General features: G+C 39.5%; 1 protein-coding gene across 2 annotated transcripts in view; it reads left to right on the top strand.

Annotated features, from left to right (window-relative positions):
* The first annotated feature begins 10,812 nt into the window (after positions 1-10,812).
* The window catches only part of wnt6b (wingless-type MMTV integration site family, member 6b), a 55,903-nt gene continuing 47,160 nt past the window's right edge, over positions 10,813-19,555 (top strand). For both annotated transcript variants that reach the window (XR_012385182.1, XM_003199189.7), the window contains exon 1: positions 10,813-11,345. Coding sequence is in view for 1 of the 2 variants with exons in the window: in XM_003199189.7 (XP_003199237.2) it covers positions 11,266-11,345 (80 nt within the window). In the remaining variant the exon portion in view is untranslated. The remainder of the gene's footprint in view (positions 11,346-19,555) is intronic.

Genomic DNA, 19,555 nt, shown 5'->3' on the forward strand with positions numbered 1-19,555 from the left:
TTTTTGGATGACATATCCCTTTAATTATAAAATGCTTTTTAGTACACTGTGAAACCCAAAAAGTTAAGGTAACTCAAACCATGTGAGGAAACTGATTGCAACAAACCATTTGAGTTAAAAAAAAATAAATAAATAAATGATCTATACAAGTACTGTGAACTTACTCCATTTAAGTTGTAGTTATGAGGTATTTAATTAACTCATTACCTTCAACACTGAGCCATCTGTTTGTGACCTCAAGCTGAAGCAAATTTGGGTTCTGCAGCAAGGCAATGATCCAAAGCACACCAACAATTCCACTACTGAAAGGCTGAAAAAAATAAATAAATAAAATGAATAAATAAAGAAGACTGGAGTGACCTAGTCAAAATCCTGACCTGAATCCAATTGAGATGCTGTGACATGAGGCTATAAAAGGTGGTTCAAACCCAAAAAAACTATATGAAGACGACTTTGGAGTGGCCTAGTCAAAATCCTGACCTGAATCCAATTGAGATGCTGTGACATGAGGCTATAAAAGGTGGTTCAAACCCAAAAAACTATATGAAAACGACTTTGGAGTGGCCTAGTCAAAATCCTGACCTGAATCCAATTGAGATGCTGTGACATGAAGCTATAAAAGTTGGTTCATACTCAAAAAACTAAATGAAGAAGACTTTGGAGAGGCCTAGTCAAAATCCTGAATTGATTCCAATTGAGATGCTGCGACATGAACCTTTAAAAGGTGGTTCATACTCGGAAAAACTAAATGAAGAAGACTTTAGAGTGGCCTAGTCAAAATCCTGACCTGAATCTAATTAAGATGCAGTGACAGGAACCTATAAAAAGTGGTTCATACTCAAAGAACCCTCTAATGTGGCTAAATTTCAATTCTGCAAAAAATGAGTCGACCAAAATTTCTCTATAGAGCTATAACAGTTTCATCAAAAATTATCGAAAACACTTAATTGCATTTGTTGCTGCTAAGGATGGCCCAACCAGTTACTGGGTTTAGGGGGCAAACACTTTTTCACACAGGGTAATTTAGTTTTGGATTTTGTTTTTGCTTAATAATAAAAACCTTCATTTGAAAACTGAATAATGTGTATACTTGTGTTATCTTTGACTAATATTTACATTTATTTAATCATCTAAAACATTAAAGTGTGACAAACATGCAAAAAAAAAAAAAAGTCAGTAAAGGGGCAGACACTTTTTCACACCACTGTATGGAACACGGAGGACTGGAGTAATGATGCTGAAAATTCAGCTTTGAATCATACAGGTTTTTAACTTTTAACCACAGACCCATATGCTTGCTTTAATTGATTATAGTGACAAATGCGCCAACTTTCATTAAATGTACTTGCCTTTAAATACAAAAGCATTGCCGTTTTTCTGCAATTAAATTATTACATAATGACCCTCTGGTTTATCTTCCCTCTTTTATGTAATGAAAAATGTAACTGCAACACACCTGCAGCTCAGACAAAACTCTTCCATATATGCTGCTTTGAAGCTGGAGGGAAAACAAAGAGGCCTGACCCTGAGATAACAGATAAACAGCCTATCACGTCTCCATTCAACTATCTCAAAAGCAGAGATATGAAAGCAGAAACAGAGCTCCCATCTTTGATTGTACCTGTATGTGATGCAGTACATCACTGTATCTGAATCCAATAGCAAAAGCGAGACTTCAAAAGAGCTGGGAGGTCTTGGATTTCAGTTTTTGGGACCCCCTGGCCATCGGATAGATGAGGTAGGGCTTGTACGACGAATGAAGACAACATCACAATGAAGAACTGTCCTGAGAGCCACAAATTACATTGGGAGGACAGTTAATGAGGGTGATAATGCACATCTTTGCAGATGAACGATGAGGGGACGGCGATTACAGGCCAAATGTGTGAGATTTATGGTTACATTTTTTTAACGCACTACAGGCTAAATACGACAGTTTTTAAGGATTTGATATGCTCGTAAATTATTATTTAAACAATGGGGGCCTGGGATGCAAAAGCATGCTGAATGGAATTTCAAGAGTTCACACTTAGCTGATGATTGGTAATAAGCTAGTTTGGCATGCTGTCCCGGGAGAGAGCCCCGAGCTCATGAGAGCCTCGAGCCCGGGGCTCCCTCCCGTTGCAGGGCGAGAGGGGAGTTTGAGCTCGGGTAGATCTCGAGAACCCCCCTCCCTCCTGCTGCGTGAGGGTTGCTAAGGTGATGCATTGCTGACAGAATTGAATCAAATTTGGTGCTAATTTGGATTAGTCAATTTACTTAAGAGTCATGTTTTTGGGAGTGTGGGAGGAAACCGGAGGACCCGGGGAAAACCCACGCAAGCACGGGGAGAACATGAACTCCACACGAAAATGCTGACGGTTTGGGTAGATGCCCGAACCGGAGGCATTTGCTGTGAGGCTGCAGTGCTAGCCACTGGGCCGCCGTGCTGCCCTGTAGACAAAAGAGGAGGCGAAGGGGTGGAAGGGGGGATTCTTCAAGACGAAGATGACTAAAGGTAAGGTGTTTGGTTATTTATACTTGGTTAGGAGTAGTCTGATTGGTGATTCGTACATTAGCTTGACTCGGGGCCAGCCGTGTCAATCATAAGCACGTGATCCTCTCGAAATTAGTTTATGAATAAACTTCACTTCAAGAGTTCACACTTAGCTGATGATTGGTAATAAGCTAGTTTGGCATGCTGTCCCGGGAGAGAGCCCCGAGCTCATGAGAGCCTCGAGCCCGGGGCTCCCTCCCGTTGCAGGGCGAGAGGGGAGTTTGAGCTCGGGTAGATCTCGAGAACCCCCCAAAGTGCTTTATGCTCGGGACAGCAGCCGCGTATTGAAGAACCCCCCCAGAGCCGCTGATACCAATGCCATATCCGGCTGCTGGATATACAGTTAGGGAAGAGTAGGAGAAAGAGAGGGGCTCCTGCGGGAGCATGGGTAAGCAAAGACTCCGTGGGAGTCTGGGCAGGGAAGCTTGGGAGACTCTGCGGAGTCATAGCTGGGAGTGATGGCCTAAGCAGAAGAAAGATAGAGGGGTAGAGCTAGAGGGAGTAGTGGCGGTATTCGTCACTGGTAAGCATAGACTCCGTGGGAGTCTGGGCAGGGAAGCTTGGGAGACTCTGCGGAGTCATAGCTGGGAGTGATGGCCTAAGCAGAAGGAAGATAGAGGAGTAGAGCTAGGGGAAGTAGTGGCGGTATTCGTCACTGAAAAGAATAAGAAAAGGAGAGGGGGCGGAGAGACTTCAGTGCTTGGAGGAAGCGGAGCCCTCGACGCCGCAGGGTAGAGAAAAAAGTAGGGCGGAGAAACTCGACGCTGGGACAGAAAGGAGGCGGAGAGACTCGAGCGCTCTGGGGGAGCGGAGCACTCAACACCGGAAGAAAGGGAAAAGGTGGAGAGACTCTGCGCTAGAAGGTAGCGGAGCACTCGATGCTGGAAGGAAAAAAGAAAAAATTCTAAGGGGCGGGGGTGGGTGGTGACAGACTCCGTGGGAGTCGAAGCTCGGGGTCAGAGCTGCTGGGCCAGTTTTTTTGTCCCCACTGGAGTCGGGAGCGGGAGGGGGCAATAGTGACTCCTGCGGGGAGGGGCCGTGGCCAGAATCGTGCTCCGGGGTAACTCCAGCGGGAGTCAGAGCTGGTGAGTGAAGGCCTATGCGGAAGGAACATAGAGGAGCCAGGTGTGCTAGAAGGAAGCGGTAGTAGCGGAGAGACTTGGTGCTGAAAAGGAAAAGAAAATCGAAGGGAGGTGGAGAGGCTCGGCGCTGGAGAGAGCGGAGCACTCAACACTGAGAGACAGGCATAAAGTGGGGCGAAGAGACTCCCGCTAAGAGTAAGCGGGGCACTCGACGCTGGGACAGAGAAGGGGGGGGTGGAGAGACTCCGATGCTCAGAGAGCAGGGAGCGCTCGACACCAGAAAGAAGGGTATGGGCAGAGAGACTCGATGCTGGGAGACAGCAGAGCGCTCGGTGCTAGAAGGAAGACAGAAAATTATCTAGTGGGTAGGGGGGGGGGCGGTGACAGACTCCGCGGGAGTCGAAGCTCGGGATCAGAGCTGCTGGGCCAAGTTCCTGCAGGAGTCGGAAAGGGGATGGGCGGTGGGGACTCCTGCAGGGAGGTTTTGGGGCTCCTGCTCGGGGGGATTACCCCTGCGGGGGTCCGAGCAGGTGGGTAGGGCCTATGCGGAAGGAATATAGAGAAGCAAGATTTGCGCTAGAAGGAGGATGAGGGTAGCAAAGAGTTAAACGCTGAAAGGGAAAAGAGGGGGGCGGCGGAGGAATTCGGTGCTTGGCAGGCGCGGAACCTCCGCCACCGGGAGACATAAAAGTGGGGCGGAGAGACTCGCCGCTTAAGAAGCAGCGGAGCACTCGACGCTGGGACAGAAAAGAGGGGGTGAAGAGACTCTAACGCTCGGAGGGAGCAGAGCACTCGACACTGGAAGGAAGGGTAGGGGCGGAGAGACTCAACGCTGGAAGAAAGAAAGGTTAAGCTATTGGGCAGTGGTTGACTGCTGTGGGAGTCGAAGCTTAAGGTAACTCCTGCTGGAGTCAGAGCTGCGGGAGCCAGGATCCTGTGAGAGGAGGGAAAGAGAGAGTGGTGGTGACTTTGCAGTGGGAGTAAAAGGTGAAGGGGTGGCTGGAATGGCCATGGCTCCTGCAGGAGTCGGCACTTGGGGTGTCACTCCTGCAGGAGTTAGCGACACAGGGTAGTGCAAGCAGGGATGAAAGCTAAAAGAAAAGGGGAGAGTAAGCAGAGTTTGTTCCCTTGGAGCGAGGAGCAGGTCATAGTGGTGCTTTGCTGAGGGGAGAAGCGGAGTCTAGTCCATGCTAGGGGTACAGGGAGGGAGGAGCGTGGGTATTGCTCTGCATTAGGCATGCTGATTCATTTGGCTACCAATGGTTGAGTGGTGGCTGGTGAGGGTCTTTGGACAGTGTGGATGTAGTAATGGCTGAGGCTGATGCCATGAGTCTGGATTGCTGGGAAAGCCTAGTGGGCTGCAGGGACAATGCTCAGATTCTAGATGAATGGCTGGAAAGGGGGTTTGTGGAAAACCTGAAGGCGGAGGACGACCTTTATCTTCGACGACCTTATCTTTTTCCTCATGTTATGAGATGATTAGCGTCGTCTGCGTAAAGGCTTGTGGGGGTTGGAAGTTTAGTCATCCCAGGGCACCAGAGAGTAGGTATTAGTAGAACTGACTTGGATATTTGCAGTGTGGAGATTAGAAATGAATAGGGTAAACTTTAAAAATGTGTGATGGTCTTTGGAAGCGTTCCATGCTGTGGAATATGGTCAGAGGGTATTTGGGGGTGATGGAGGTTTCCCAGAGGTAGTAGTTGGGTGGTTTGCGACCATGTCAGTCCTGAATAGGGAGGGGCAGGAGTAGGGGTGGACTCCGCTTCGGGGCCAGCTGCCAGAGTTTCTGTATATACATGAAGAGTTGGCAAGGTGTTTTGATTTCCGTCTTTAAGTCGCTCTCCCTCTGTATTGCCTCGCATGCAAGCTCCTAAGATGCATAGATCAGCCATGGATGCTGAGAATAACTTAATAAGGTCTTGAAGATTGATTGTTGAAGGGGGAGAGGGTGGTCCAGGGTTATTGGAGGCAGAGTCTGCGGGCAGTGCGGCTGGGGGCATGGCTTCTTTGAGAAAATCGAGCAGCAACCAATCGCTGTAACGATGGCTGTATGTTCAGTTAGTGATTTCAGCCAACGGTAATATTCCAGTGGAGGTAAATGTGACTTATAGATTTCATGAAGTCCCTATTATGACATAGATTAAATAATATGTGTGATGAAAATAGCTGGAACCCAAGTTCTTGACAGACTTGATATTGGCTTGAGAGAGCCAGCGTGACTGCACTGGGGCTCTGAGGCAGTTGGCATGAATAGCATTGATGCTAAGGTGTTGCTAAGCGTTGCTAGGTGCTCGCTAGTGTGTTCTGAGTGATTCCTGGGCGGTTCCTGGGGTTCCCTGGATAGTTAACTGGCGAGCCTTGTTTACATGTTGGTCAAACCCTATGCTTAGCAAGTGTTTCTAGCATGTGATAGCGTTAAGCAGATCATCGCGTGGCAAGTCGCTGTTGCCAACTGTAGCATACAAGGAATCACGTTACTAGCATATGTCAGACGAGACAATGCTGTTCTGATGCTGAAGTAGAACAGTTCATAAGTTATTACTAGGTTAGTTTGTTGTTGCTATGGATCTAATTGACAGCTTAGCGTGGTGATACACCGCAGCTTCTTGTGTGAATGCTGAAATCAAGCCGGATGTCTCTACGACAGTAAAAACTGGACTTGGACTTGTGAAAAATAGCTTGCCATGTCATAGAAAATATAATGCTTAGATTATTTATTTGATGACCGAAGGTGTGGCCAGTGTTATATACAACAAAGACGACTTTCTGTCAATTAGCTAACAGCATGACAGAATGTAGGTTTCTCGTGCCATCATAATGATTAAGTAGTGATGAAATTACTAATTACTGAAACTAATAAGATTAGTGATGAAAGTAGTGCTAATGACTAGGGCTAGACAGAATCTCCTGACTTTTTGGAAAAACTGCAGATTTATGTGGAATGATTTTATGAGTATCAGAACTAAACTTTGATAGATTAAATAACAGTGATATCTTTTTTACTTTTTAGTCTTACGATGGAAATCCAGTTATATCCACTTATTTGGTAAACAAGCAAGCTCATATATCTACTAGAAAGGCAGAAAATAAAACTTTACGAACTATAGATTATGTAAACATTTTAAATTATTCAATAATATTACTGAAGTTAATTGCCAACTAGATGAATATGAACATTACACACATTCAAAAGTAAATAAACAGAAACAGTGATTGGCTAAGAACTTCGTGCGTGCAGATTCTGTGTGGGCATAATAATGACTAATCGAATAGCAAGTAGCTATCGGGATATTTAAATGCTGTAAAATATATGACAGCATATAATATCTAATGCTAATTTGCATTAGTTAAGAGTATACGTGCAAATGGGGCTTGCCATACGGAATGGATTTGGATTAATGTAAACATGGCTTGCCATATAGTTATTGTTTAGTTTAATTAGACTGAATGCATAGTGTTTACTTAAAACATCAGTCAGTGAGCTTGTTTGTAAAGAATTCAGATCTAATATGATGGTTTCTAATGGAAGGAGTTCGCCGGAAGCACTGTGGATGTCTAGTTTAAAATCGGAGTGCGTGGAACGAGGCTTTGGCATGAAGTATTGAGTAAATGTTTTAAGTCTGCCTAATCATAATAACGGCTTACGTTTGTCCGTATATGACTGCTTGACACTATAGCAAGTGCTGTCAGCTATGGGAATGGTCTACGTGCAGCGTATTGATCGTCGTTTGAATGTTTGGTCTGCTTGTAACGCCACGGTTGAACATGACTAAATAAAGCGAAAGCAGTGCGCGTGTGCTTGGTATTAATGTGCGGGATCTTTGCCTGGCAAGGCCGATAGTGCGACAAAACAGGCTGAATAGCCCGAAGTTTTACATGCCGCAAGCGGAGCATTATCGACCGCTGTAACAGGATGCACGGTGGAATACAGCCAATACTGGGCGCTGGAGGCTTGCGCGCTCCGATGGGGGCTAGTCCCAGGCTTTGGGAGAGCGGCGGCATTGCGTGGAGGCCAGCGGCCCTGTGTTTGAAGCCGCGGACTTGTTGGTCTGTTCTGCTGAGTGGTAGTGCGCTGGATGTCGGGTAGAAGAAGCGATAGGAGCTGTGCAGTTTAAGGATGTTCTCCTCGGAGATTTCTGCTTGAAAGTTACAGCGATTGGCTATTCTTCAAGACGAAGATGACTAAAGGTAAGGTGTTTGGTTATTTATACTTGGTTAGGAGTAGTCTGATTGGTGATTCGTACATTAGCTTGACTCGGGGCCAGCCGTGTCAATCATAAGCACGTGATCCTCTCGAAATTAGTTTATGAATAAACTTCACTTAAGAATTGTCTTTACAAAAGTTCGGTACATATTTTTTTTTCTAAAAATAATTATGTTTATTGGATTTTCACATAAATACAGACATAACAATACATCTTCAAAAGATATGCAAAGAAAAAATATGAATAGAAAACGGGAGAGAAAAAAAGAAGTAAAAAAAAAACAAAGAAGCAAACATAAAAAAGCTCATGTTATATATAAAGCAGGGCTACCTCAAATAAAACAGATCAGAAAAAAGCTAAAACATTTGCTTATTTTCCAGATAATAATACAGTTACAATATTTCTTTTAACAATGACTAGGTTCCAAATAATCCAAGTAAGGAGTCCAAACTTTGAAAAATTCTTCAGTTTTTTTGTGCATGGGTAAGATGTTCCAGGGAAATTAACTCAAAAATTATCCTTTAAGTAATGGAGATTTATCACTAATCCAATTACATACATACATATACAGTTGAAGTCAGAATTATTAGCCCCCCTAAATTATTAGACCGCTTGTTTATTTTATCGCCAATTTCTGTTTAATGGAGAGAAGATTTTTTTTCAACACATTTCTAAACATAATAATTTTAATAACTCATTTCTAGTAACTGATTGATTTTATCTCTACTATGTTGACTGTAAATAATATTTTGCTAGATATTTTTCAAGACACTTCTATACAGCATAAAGTGACATTTAAAGGCTTAACTGGGTAATTAAGTTAACTAGGCAGGTTTGGGGAATTAGGCAAGTTATTGTAAAACAGTGGTTTGTTCTGTAGATTATTGAGAAAAAATATAGCCTAAAGGGGCTAATAATTTTGTCCCTAAAATGGTTCATAAAAAATTAAAAACTGCTTTTATTGTAGCCGAAATAAAACAAATAATACTTTCTCCTGAAGAAAAAATATTATCAGACATACTGTAAAAATTTCCTTGCTCTGTTAAACATAATTTGGAAAATATATAAAAAAGAATATATATATATATATATATATATATATATATATATATATATATATATATATATATATATATATATATATATATATATATATATAATTTTTTTTTTTTTTTTTTTTTTTTTTTTTGGTGACAAAAGTTAATATACTATACAATTTCTTATTAGCTGATGAAAAAATGTGTCCATTAGGTATACCCCAAATCGGGGAAACTGGGTCAAAATCCAGTTGCATATTAAAGATATTTTCCATTTACCCTATCACCAAAGACCAATACCTTTGCAGTCTGTTATATGACCACATAAAATGTGTTAAAAAGGCCTACATAAGTTTTACATTTTACACAAATTAAAAGGGTTAAATAGATGTCTGTGGTTATGGGAAATATGAAGTCTGTGTATTATTTTATATTGTATTTCTCTTGTATGAGTACAAACATATATTTTCTCAGCATTAGACCAAATATTATCCCATGTTTCCTCATCAATATCAGTAACTAACTCTTCCCCCCATTTGGTTTTAATTCTCTGTATATCAAAAGATGGGATTGAATATACAAACCCATAAAATCGACCCACAGACATCTTTCCTGATGATAAACATAATAACCGATTAATGGAAGACATCTATTAATTTATAACAACTGTTGTGCTGTCAGCGATGCAATGTCCCAATTAAAGAAAACGAAAAAAAAAAAAAAAACTATTTTGACTAATTGGTATTTCTGAACTAATTTCTTCATGAAAGAAATTAATAATTCAGTACATTTTTGATAAAAGATGCAATACAGCAAGGCAATTGGAGTGAGCTGGGAAAGTTACTAGATACCTGCACACAAGTGTGTGAGTCCAGTAATGTAATACTGGAATAAAGTGTGTCACCATTGCTCACACTGTCTGGACTGAAGCAACATGTTGGCAAAGTTCTCATCTGTGACATTTATTCATTTATTTATTTACAGTAAATGAACTATGCATCTTTTTTTTTTTTTTTTTTTTTTTTACGGATTTAAAATATTAATGGGTCTTTAGTTCAACAGAGAATATATAAATAATAAATAAAAGAAAAAGAAAAAAATAATAATAAATTAAAATAATCAACATGTATTTACTGGAATTTAAGTAAAATAAACACTTTTCAGGTCTTAATGTTACAATGTAATTTTTGCAGTAGGATAAGTTGGCGGCCCATTCCATTGTGGCGACCCCTGGTTAATAAAAGGACTAAGCTGAAAAGAAAACAAATGGTTCTCTTTAATAATATAATATAATATAATATAATATAATATAATATAATATAATATAATATAATATAATAGATAATTTAGTTACAGTATTTTTCTATAAGTTAGAAAAAATATATTAATCTATTTGTTTAATCTATTTTATATGTATCGTATATGTATATTTTTATTAATTAAATTATTATTAATGTTATAATGTAATTTTTCAAGTTTGGTTCTCTTTAATAATATAATATAATATAATATAATATAATATAATATAATATAATATAATATATTAGTTACAGTATTTTTTTCTATAAATTAGCAATAAATATGTTTAATATATTTGTTTAATATAATTAATTAATACATTTTATTAATTTATGTTTAAGCATAGCTATTATTAAATATTCTTCTATTGTTTAAATATCTGAATTAATCACCATGTTTTAAAAAAGCGGTCCTTTAAAAAACATCACAGCACATTCATAATGCGTTGTGCATTACCTGACCTAATCCTTCAGAAACTGTAGGTCAGAACCGTTTTTTTCCCTGCATGACAAGGTTTCTGACTCAAGCCCCGGGCGACGTCACTGCATGTGAGATGAGTTCTGAGTCTCTTCCAGCACCAAAAAAAAAAAAAGAAAAGAAAAAAAAGTCTCCATCTGAGAGCAGGAAAAAGCTTGACGAGACGATCACGAAATGCCTTCGTCTACCTGTGTAGATCGGGATGAGCTCAGGAGCGCTCGCAACAGGGCGCGCGCGCACAGGTTCAGCACATGGCACTCAGATCAACACTCCTGCGCCTCACGAGAACATCTGAACAGCTTACATTCCGCGCAGAAACACTTTTTAAAACTTCTGGCATTTTAGTAGTTCAGGAGGTTTGACTGCATTCCACCAATCTCGAGATCTAAGTACGCTTTTGACTGGATATATTTTTTTCCTCACTTGAGCTGGATGAAGGTGTCCCAGGAGCAAGAAAGAAGATGCTGACCACTTTACAAGCGGATTTTGCGATCGTTCTCTCTGTGTGGAAGTGTATTGGTATCATTCAAGGGTGCTGAATCGCCTTAGAAATTGTCAAACTTCCGAGCCTCTTTCATCACTGAACTGGCATCAGACCTACATTATTGTTCTTCGAGGGGCATCAGACCATGACGATTCCACTTTCCAGAACGCAGCTTGCCCTCTTCTTCATCCTCCTTTGTCCGGTCAACATAATCGGGCTCTGGTGGTAAGTAATGTGTCTCAGGCGCGTGCTCTATCGCCTCCAGATTTTTTAGCAAGCTTAAGAGTGAAAGCTCGATCTGTTTGATTATGTGGAAACTTCGAGGTGAACGCGAAAAAAAAAAAAACGCCAACACTCGTTCGCATAATAAATGCTTCTCGGGTTTAAAAATTATGTTGTTATCAGGAAAATCTTACTGTATTTATGAAATGTTTCTCTGGAGGTTAAAACGATGTCTATGTTGCATGTAGGTTCAGATCAGTGTGCTTGTTTCTGAAGTTTTCAATGCAGAATAAGATACACTCATAAAACAGGAATTTATCATTGGTATCAATTGATCTATCTATAACCTTTAAAATCAACAGAACATTCCCATTATATAAAAAGTTTCAGCATGATAAAAAATTGTTCTTTATATATATATAACTTATATATATAACTTTATATATATAACTTCTGTTCTTAATATATATAACTAATATATATATATTATTATTATTTTTTTTTTACTGTCTTGAAAGAGCCCAAAAGTCTGATGGCATCACTGCAAAATCTTCCTTACAGTACATGTATTTGTATATGTGTAATGGGCAAAGGTTATTTATGGAAACTATTTTTTCATGTGCAAGTGGTGCTGTTTTCGTGATTACAAGCATAACATTTATGTATAATATTACTTAGGATTTAAATTGATTTAAAACATGTTAAAAATTAAAGTTATGAAGCCAAAGATGACAGTTTTGTAAAGCCTTTGTTAATAAAATTGAATTGAAATGGAGCATGAACAGCGCATCACTCTAAATATGCTAGTAAATGTAAAATGTGCTCAGAGAACTTGACATAAAAGTTGTTGATCATAGTTTTAATTATTAAGGGTTTCTAAGGGTTAATCTGTACTCAGAGGCAGACACATTGGGGGTCAGAGCTGGAATTTTAGGTGGACCTCCGGGCTGTGAGTGTCATCATAAACTACTCCTTCTCTTAACACTCTGAAATGCACAGGTTTGACAAGTGGGAGATTGTTTGATAAACAGAGACGAACCAAAGTGGCTCATCACCTGTTATTTAGCTTCTCAACCCTTCAAATTTCCAGCTTACACAAGGTCAGCTGCACCTAACGCTCTCCTCACACACACACATGCACGCACATACACCTGGAGGTCTGAAAAAGTTTGCAGAGACAATGATGCTTTCTTTAGGATACGACGCATGCCATCACAAAGCTCTGGTGTGGTGCTGGGCTGTGCAGAGAGTCTCTGACAGACAGCATGCCATTCACATGCTGAGAGGAGATGAAACGGAGGCAGATAAACTGGCTCTCAGGCCTCTGATTGTGCTCTGATCTGCGAGACTGAGAGCTGAGTGCTTGAGGAAATGATGGGAAGCTTCACCTCCTCTGGAGTCTTCGGGGTCATGTGCTGGCAGCCCGCCAGGAGTCTGTCGGACAGGTGTGCCTGTGCACGCGCCATACCCTCTCACTTTTATGTCTGAGAGTCCGCTCTCAGTCAACATTTTTGCATTGAGATACTCATGTGTGACCTTTTAAACACTCTGTGCATTCACATTACTTATGCTTACGTAGCGGCTCTTAAAAACATTTTACTTTGAGGCCTTCTATTGTGCAGCATTATTCAAAGGCCCCTCATATGAAGGTTCTATATACAGTTGAAGTCGGACTTATAACGGAAAAAAAATTGAAAGGGGGCTAATAATTCTGACTTCATATATATATATATATATATATATATATATATATATAAATATTTAAATATTAAAATAATCAGAACACAAATAATGATAACAACATATGCGCAGTAACAATTAGATATATTGTTAATTCATAATTGGATATATTAATTTTATCATAAAAATCTAACATTTAGTTTATACTTGTGTATTTCTGCATAAAACAAATCTAGACTAAAACACAAAAATAAATCTAAATTAGTTTGGACAAAATGAACATTTTATATAACATGTGCATTAGTAATACCTTTCATTCAGAAATCTCCCACTTGTAATATGTAAGCATATTTCCTATACAAAACTTGTCAGAAAACTGATTAAAAAAATTAAAAAAAACGTGGAAAACTGGGCGATTTGGCCTAATATCAAAATCTCGATTAATTGAACATTTTAACTCTTACAATTATGATAAATGAACAATTATATTATTTATTTCATTTTTTTTTGTCCTCATAGTTCACTGACTAGTTTTGTACAGTAAATATACTCACATATTACAAGTAAGAGATTTCTGAATGAAGGGTGCATTACTTGATTTTAAAATAATTGAAGGAAACACACACTATCTACCATCTATGTCTATTTATTGAACATAAATGTTAAATAACTGAAATGAAAACACTCATTGCCTAAAACGCGATCTCCGCGCTGTCCAACCTCGTCACCGCTACCAAGGTGACCAATCCCAACGCTTCGTTGTTACTTGTAGTTACATTTTTTGGAGAGGTGCACGGGTAGGCAAAGGCTGCACTGGGCCATACGTGTGCGCTTGGCAGATGTATAATATCAGAATAATATAATAACTATAAAGCGTAATATAATAAATATAAAGCATAATATAATAAGTATAAATCAGCCTTAACAGAGCGGGGTCATGTGACTCCACACACGGTTTGGGAAAGTAATTGAAAAAATTTACCTGAAAAAATTAGATCGATCATAGGATCTGAATATTAATTTTGCTTACTTTTCAATTAATCGCCCAGCCCTAATGTGTATTTTAGAATTTTTGATAAGTTAAAATATTGGAATCTAACTTAAGTTAAACAGTTTTCATAGCTGATGAAAGGATAATTCACCTTATAATCACAATTATGCTTTAATCACTTTTGTTTTGTGTCATTTCAAACCTTTATTGGTTCACTGGAACAAAAAAAAAACAAGAATGTTTTTGTCCATGGAGTGAAAATCAATGAGGTTCAGTACAAAAACACCGAACATCAGTTTTACTATTCAGACGAAAAGCATTTTTCAGAATGTCTTCTTGTGTGTTCCACAGAACCCGAAAAGTCAAGTTTGGAATGACATGATGATGATTAAATGATGACAAAAGTGTCGTTCTTATCCAAGCACGGGTCTCCAATTGGACCTAATCAATGTACGCGAGTGTGTCCCAGACAGCACAGTCTCCTCTCTCTGATGTTCAGCCTGGGTCAAGCGAATCTCATTTGGAGAATGGACAGATATCCAATCAAGCGGTCTTGAGAGATGGATCAGATAACGATTAGATGACAGCTGCTTGGCCCGTTTGGCCGCACTTACAGTGTTTCACCTCCAAACATGCGTCTGCTGCCGCTCTCTTGCTCCTCTGCTCTGGCCTGTCCCATCTGCATGTGACAGACAGCGTCGTAGTGATGGAGCTGGTTCCACTTGCATGATTTAGTGGCGCGCTCCAAGAAGAGATTGTGCCATGGCTCTGCGCCACGCGCCACAGAAATGAACCCAAGCCACTCTGCGCTGTTCCAGCCCTGTCGTGACTGACTTCATATCCAGCATACTTGGGGGATTAAGTAGGGATGAATTTCGCTCTTTCACAAAGTTAAAAAAAAGAACAGACTTATCTGTAACCGTGCAATTCATAATGTAACCTGAGGTCTCGGCAGACGCATTGGACGACAGGCCTATGAAAAGATAAATGCGCATGTATACGTTCGCACTGATTATTTGGATAACTTCTCTTAATCACAGTTCCTTCCTCCACCCCTCATCTGTATTATCTCTCTCATACATCACACTGTGGCTGTTTTTTTGGGGATATTCCTGATTGCACAAGATGGGTACATCCTTTTCCATGTTATGATTAGGCCCCATCTACAGCTTATCACATCCAGGGGTCTCACCAGATAAAGGCCAAGCAGGAAAGAGTGACTTTGAATGAAGCCGTGAGGATGGCGGTCGATCTAGAGCGTGTGGTCTAGAGCTGACATCAGATCAGCGTTTCCTTTTAAAATCAAAAAGTGAATCGTTAGATAAGGAGTGGCAGAAGTGAGCTGCCATCGTTGTGTCCAGATTGACTCTTTCTGCAGGCATGGTATTTTGCCTATTGTTATAGCTGGTTTTCATTAGAGCCAGGGAAGGGATGGTTCATCAGACGCAGATGAATATCTTTATATCACCCAAGCCATAATAGCACCACATATGCATCCCTGGGCCGCTTTTGTGATACTCAAGCTATCCGTTAAATCCAGCGCTTCGCCTCGCCCCTTCTGACAGAGAAACAGGACTGGGAAAGAGAGAATCGCTCCAACACTGTCTGCTCTTTTACGAGTCTACACCTCCTGCTGTAAAATGTGGCTCCATTATTTGAGCAGTGATCCTGGCTCTGAGAAGCTCACCAGTTTATAGATAATCAGAGACAGAATGGACAAACTTAGTATCTATATTCTGGCATACTCATGTAGTGTAGGGTTGTGTAGCCTGTTGTGTGTGTGAACTCATAGTTTCAACTAACTTTATTTTAGTATTGAGAAGTATTTTCAACTGAAATGGAATACTGAATAGAGGATGGGGTTTTATTTCATTGGCCGAGCCATCAAGCTGACATCATGAGAGTAGGAATGCCATTACAGAGCAGAAGCTAATTTTTAGATTCTGTATAGATTGAGATTTGTCTGGGGATTTGTTTGAATAGATTAATAAGTATAGTCATGTGTACAAAAGATTATGATTTTGTGATGACTTTAAGCATTGTGGAAATCTAAAAACTCGGGTTGTCCTTTTATTACGTCCTAACTGCCTGTCAGTCTATGTATTTACGTACCCCTGCTCAACTTGTGATACATTTCCCAAAACCATCGTTAGCTAACTAAGGTCACAAGTTCCGTTGCTACAAACATAGTTTGTTGATTTGGTGTTTCCCAAATTCGTCTTTCCAATGAACATTTGCAAACTAAGTCGCAAACTTGTTCATTTGTAACTACACCTCTAGAGCTGTAGTTAAAAGCAGAGTTCCTGTTGTGTTCTATTCCCCGTTATACCCCCTTTGACCTATTCATTTACAACATTCAAACATTTAAACTTGAAATGATTGAAAAAAACAAACATTAAAGCCATCTCTCTCAGGTAGGGCTGGGTCGATAGACGATGCCAGCACATCATGTGACCACACACACACATACTCACACACACACACAAACTCTTTCATGCACTGCAGCATGTGAGCTCCAGCAGTAAGCCCAGAGTGCAGTGCAAGTCGGACAGTTTATCAAGGATGCTCCACTGGATCTTTTTTCACTATAGTTGTTAAAAGTGATTTTTAATTAATCTTGTCTCTATCTAATGACTCTTCGGTCTTTAGATCAGGTAGCGTTATATCAGGTAACGTGTCACAGCGTCAGAACACTGCTTCAGTCTTTCTCTTTCATGCTTGTATACTTAGTAATTTTAACGAAAATCTCAGATATACTGTTGGTTGGTTCCTGTTGGTTGTGCACCTTTTTTTACTAACATTTTGTTGACGCCATTATAACAACACCGATCACTATATATACGCCTATTTATGCCAGTGTCCTGGGGAAAAAGTGATTGTCAAGTGGTCATTTGTGTGTAACTTATATTTATTTATTTATGAATTGGTTATGAGCATGCGGGTCAGGTAGTTGAAACAGAAGGCTACAAATAATTTATTTGTTATCAATTAATTAATTATTCATAAATAATTAATTCACAGACGACGATGCCATTTTCCATCGCCATGTTTCACGTTAGACATGGTACAATGCTAAATTGGTCATCATCGCTCAACCCTACTCTAAGGTGTATTTGCTTTTAATGTATTTTTACAGTTCAGTTTTAGCCATCTTGATATTGACAATTGCGTTCCCTTCGTAGTGCACTTTGAAAACATTTATGCCATTTTGAACACAGCCGTGGCTCATGACAAAAGTTATAGGTGACCTATTATTTAAAAGAGGAATTTACACTATGTAACGTCTTCAAAAGCTTTTGAAAACAAATGTATATAAATGAATAGCATATAATGTTTTTAATTTGTAGTAAGTTATTGATTAAGAAATGTATCTGTACTGTAAATGACATGGGCCTGTTGGTTAGAACATTTCTGCAGTGGTTTGAATGTCAAATTGTATATTACTTAATAATAATAATAATAAAAATAATAATAATAACAACAATTTATCAAAAATTAGCTTTAGTTCCAAAATACCATTTTTGCAGTGATGCCAAATAAGTACCATTTTAGATTCCCTAAAGAATCAAAAAATCAACTTTATTTTCTTATTGTGAAGAATGTGAATAACCAGTATAAAGAACCTTTTGTATCTATGAATGTTAGGTTATTTTGTTACCATCATTGGTCATTTTTTTTTACCAATCATAAGTTGTTTACACTCGTTACTGTAATGCCTTGTGTTTTGTAAGGAAAATGTACATCTAGGCAGTTATTCTCACAGAATAAACTGAATGACCTGATGGACTGAAGGGCTTCATTCTGTCAAAACAACTGCCTAGATGTACATTATTCCACTCATCATATGACAACTTGCCACAATCACAGTAACAATAAACAATCAGAGACAAAACATTGTTCTCAGCTGTCATGAATGATGGGTTAGAATCAAGTATTTCAGAGAGCTGTAAAATTGCTCACCGGTGAATGAGATAGAAACAAATCTGAAAGCAATGTGTTCAACCTTACAAAAATGACACCTCTCATCTTGGTGCTTTGCAGACTGTGCTCTGATTGTGAATGATCTTGTGTTTTGAGGAGGCGTGATTTTGGAGAGAGCTCTGAAGGGGATGTGGGATTTTATGCTTTCAAAGCTAGCTTGCTCTTTCTAACCTCTTCAAAATTCCCCACCCTATACTCAGCCATTGTTTGCATTAAGACTTTTCATATAAACACTTTTCATAGATCGTAAAGATTTAATGAAAGATAATAAATAAATTATTTTAGAAATAAATATGACATTGTTATACATAAATTATGGCATCTGTATAACTGTTACCATGACTGGGGTGGAGTGACAGGAGACAACAGGAGGTAAGATCCACTATGCAGTTTATTCAAAAGTCAGGCAAGCAATGGTCATCAGGTGCGAACAGGTATATAAAGGCAGTCCTGAATCGTACACGTATAAACAGGCAAATGGTCAAAAGGCAGGCGGCTAAACAGGATAACTGGGATACGAGGCTAGGGTCTAAACACAGAAAAACAGGACAGGGAAACGCGTTGTAATGTACACAGGGAAACAAGACTCGGCCAACTGGTAGCGTGAAAGAGTGACTTATGAATGAATGAAATCAGTCTGTGAACAAGGCTCAGCTGGTGCTTGCAATCAGGATACATGAGTGAGCAGGCGTGCGTGTTTGGGAGCAGTGCATGTATGAATGTGTAGTCCTGGGGAATGCTGAAATGTAGTCCTGAGATCGTGTGAGAACCAGCGATCCTCTGGGTAGCGATCGCTGGTTGTTACAATAACAAACAAAACATTATGTATTCATCTTAACAAGGTAAACAATTTATGTATTTGCCTGGTTGAAAATAATTTTCCTGGATAATAATTCTTAAAAGCAGGGTTTGGCAATAAGGATGGTCCAATATGCATGTAAAGATGATCTTAGAATTGAGCAGCAACATGACTGACAAAAATAATTGCATTCCCGCAAGCAATAGAAAGCAGTGAATACCGAATGAGAGGATATTCACCTGCACAGCTGAGGTGATGCGCGCGACTGTTTATAATGTGTGCGCGCTCTCATTTCCTTGCGTGAAGCAACTGTTTAAAAACACAACTGATGTGATTGGTTCTCTTTCAAATAGACTAGACAAAAAGTGATAAACATGCACCCTCAGTCTTACTGCTTTCAAGTGTTCCAGATTTGTCTTTTTGTAAGCGCCACCGGTTGCTTTTGCTTTAACCATTCGTTGAACAGATTATTCATGGGTCTATTGTTAACCGAGTGTGTGTGATCATCCTTTCATGGGAGATTAACTCCCCATTTATGTGTAGTTAACTGGTGATCTGGGACCTTATGCCAGGACAGATTAAAGCCTAATGTACATAGGTTTTGTTAAATAAAAAGTGTAGTATGCAGCTATATTTTACTTTTTTTTGACACATTTAAAATTTTTGGTTAAGAAATAATTAATATTTTATGTTTGGTGTGGTCATACAAAAAATTGGTAAATCCTTTATTTTGGGCTCTGAAAATTATGTGTAATAAAAACT

The sequence above is a fragment of the Danio rerio genome, chromosome 9 (genome assembly GCF_049306965.1).
Source record: "Danio rerio strain Tuebingen ecotype United States chromosome 9, GRCz12tu, whole genome shotgun sequence".
Taxonomy (NCBI): domain Eukaryota; kingdom Metazoa; phylum Chordata; class Actinopteri; order Cypriniformes; family Danionidae; genus Danio; species Danio rerio.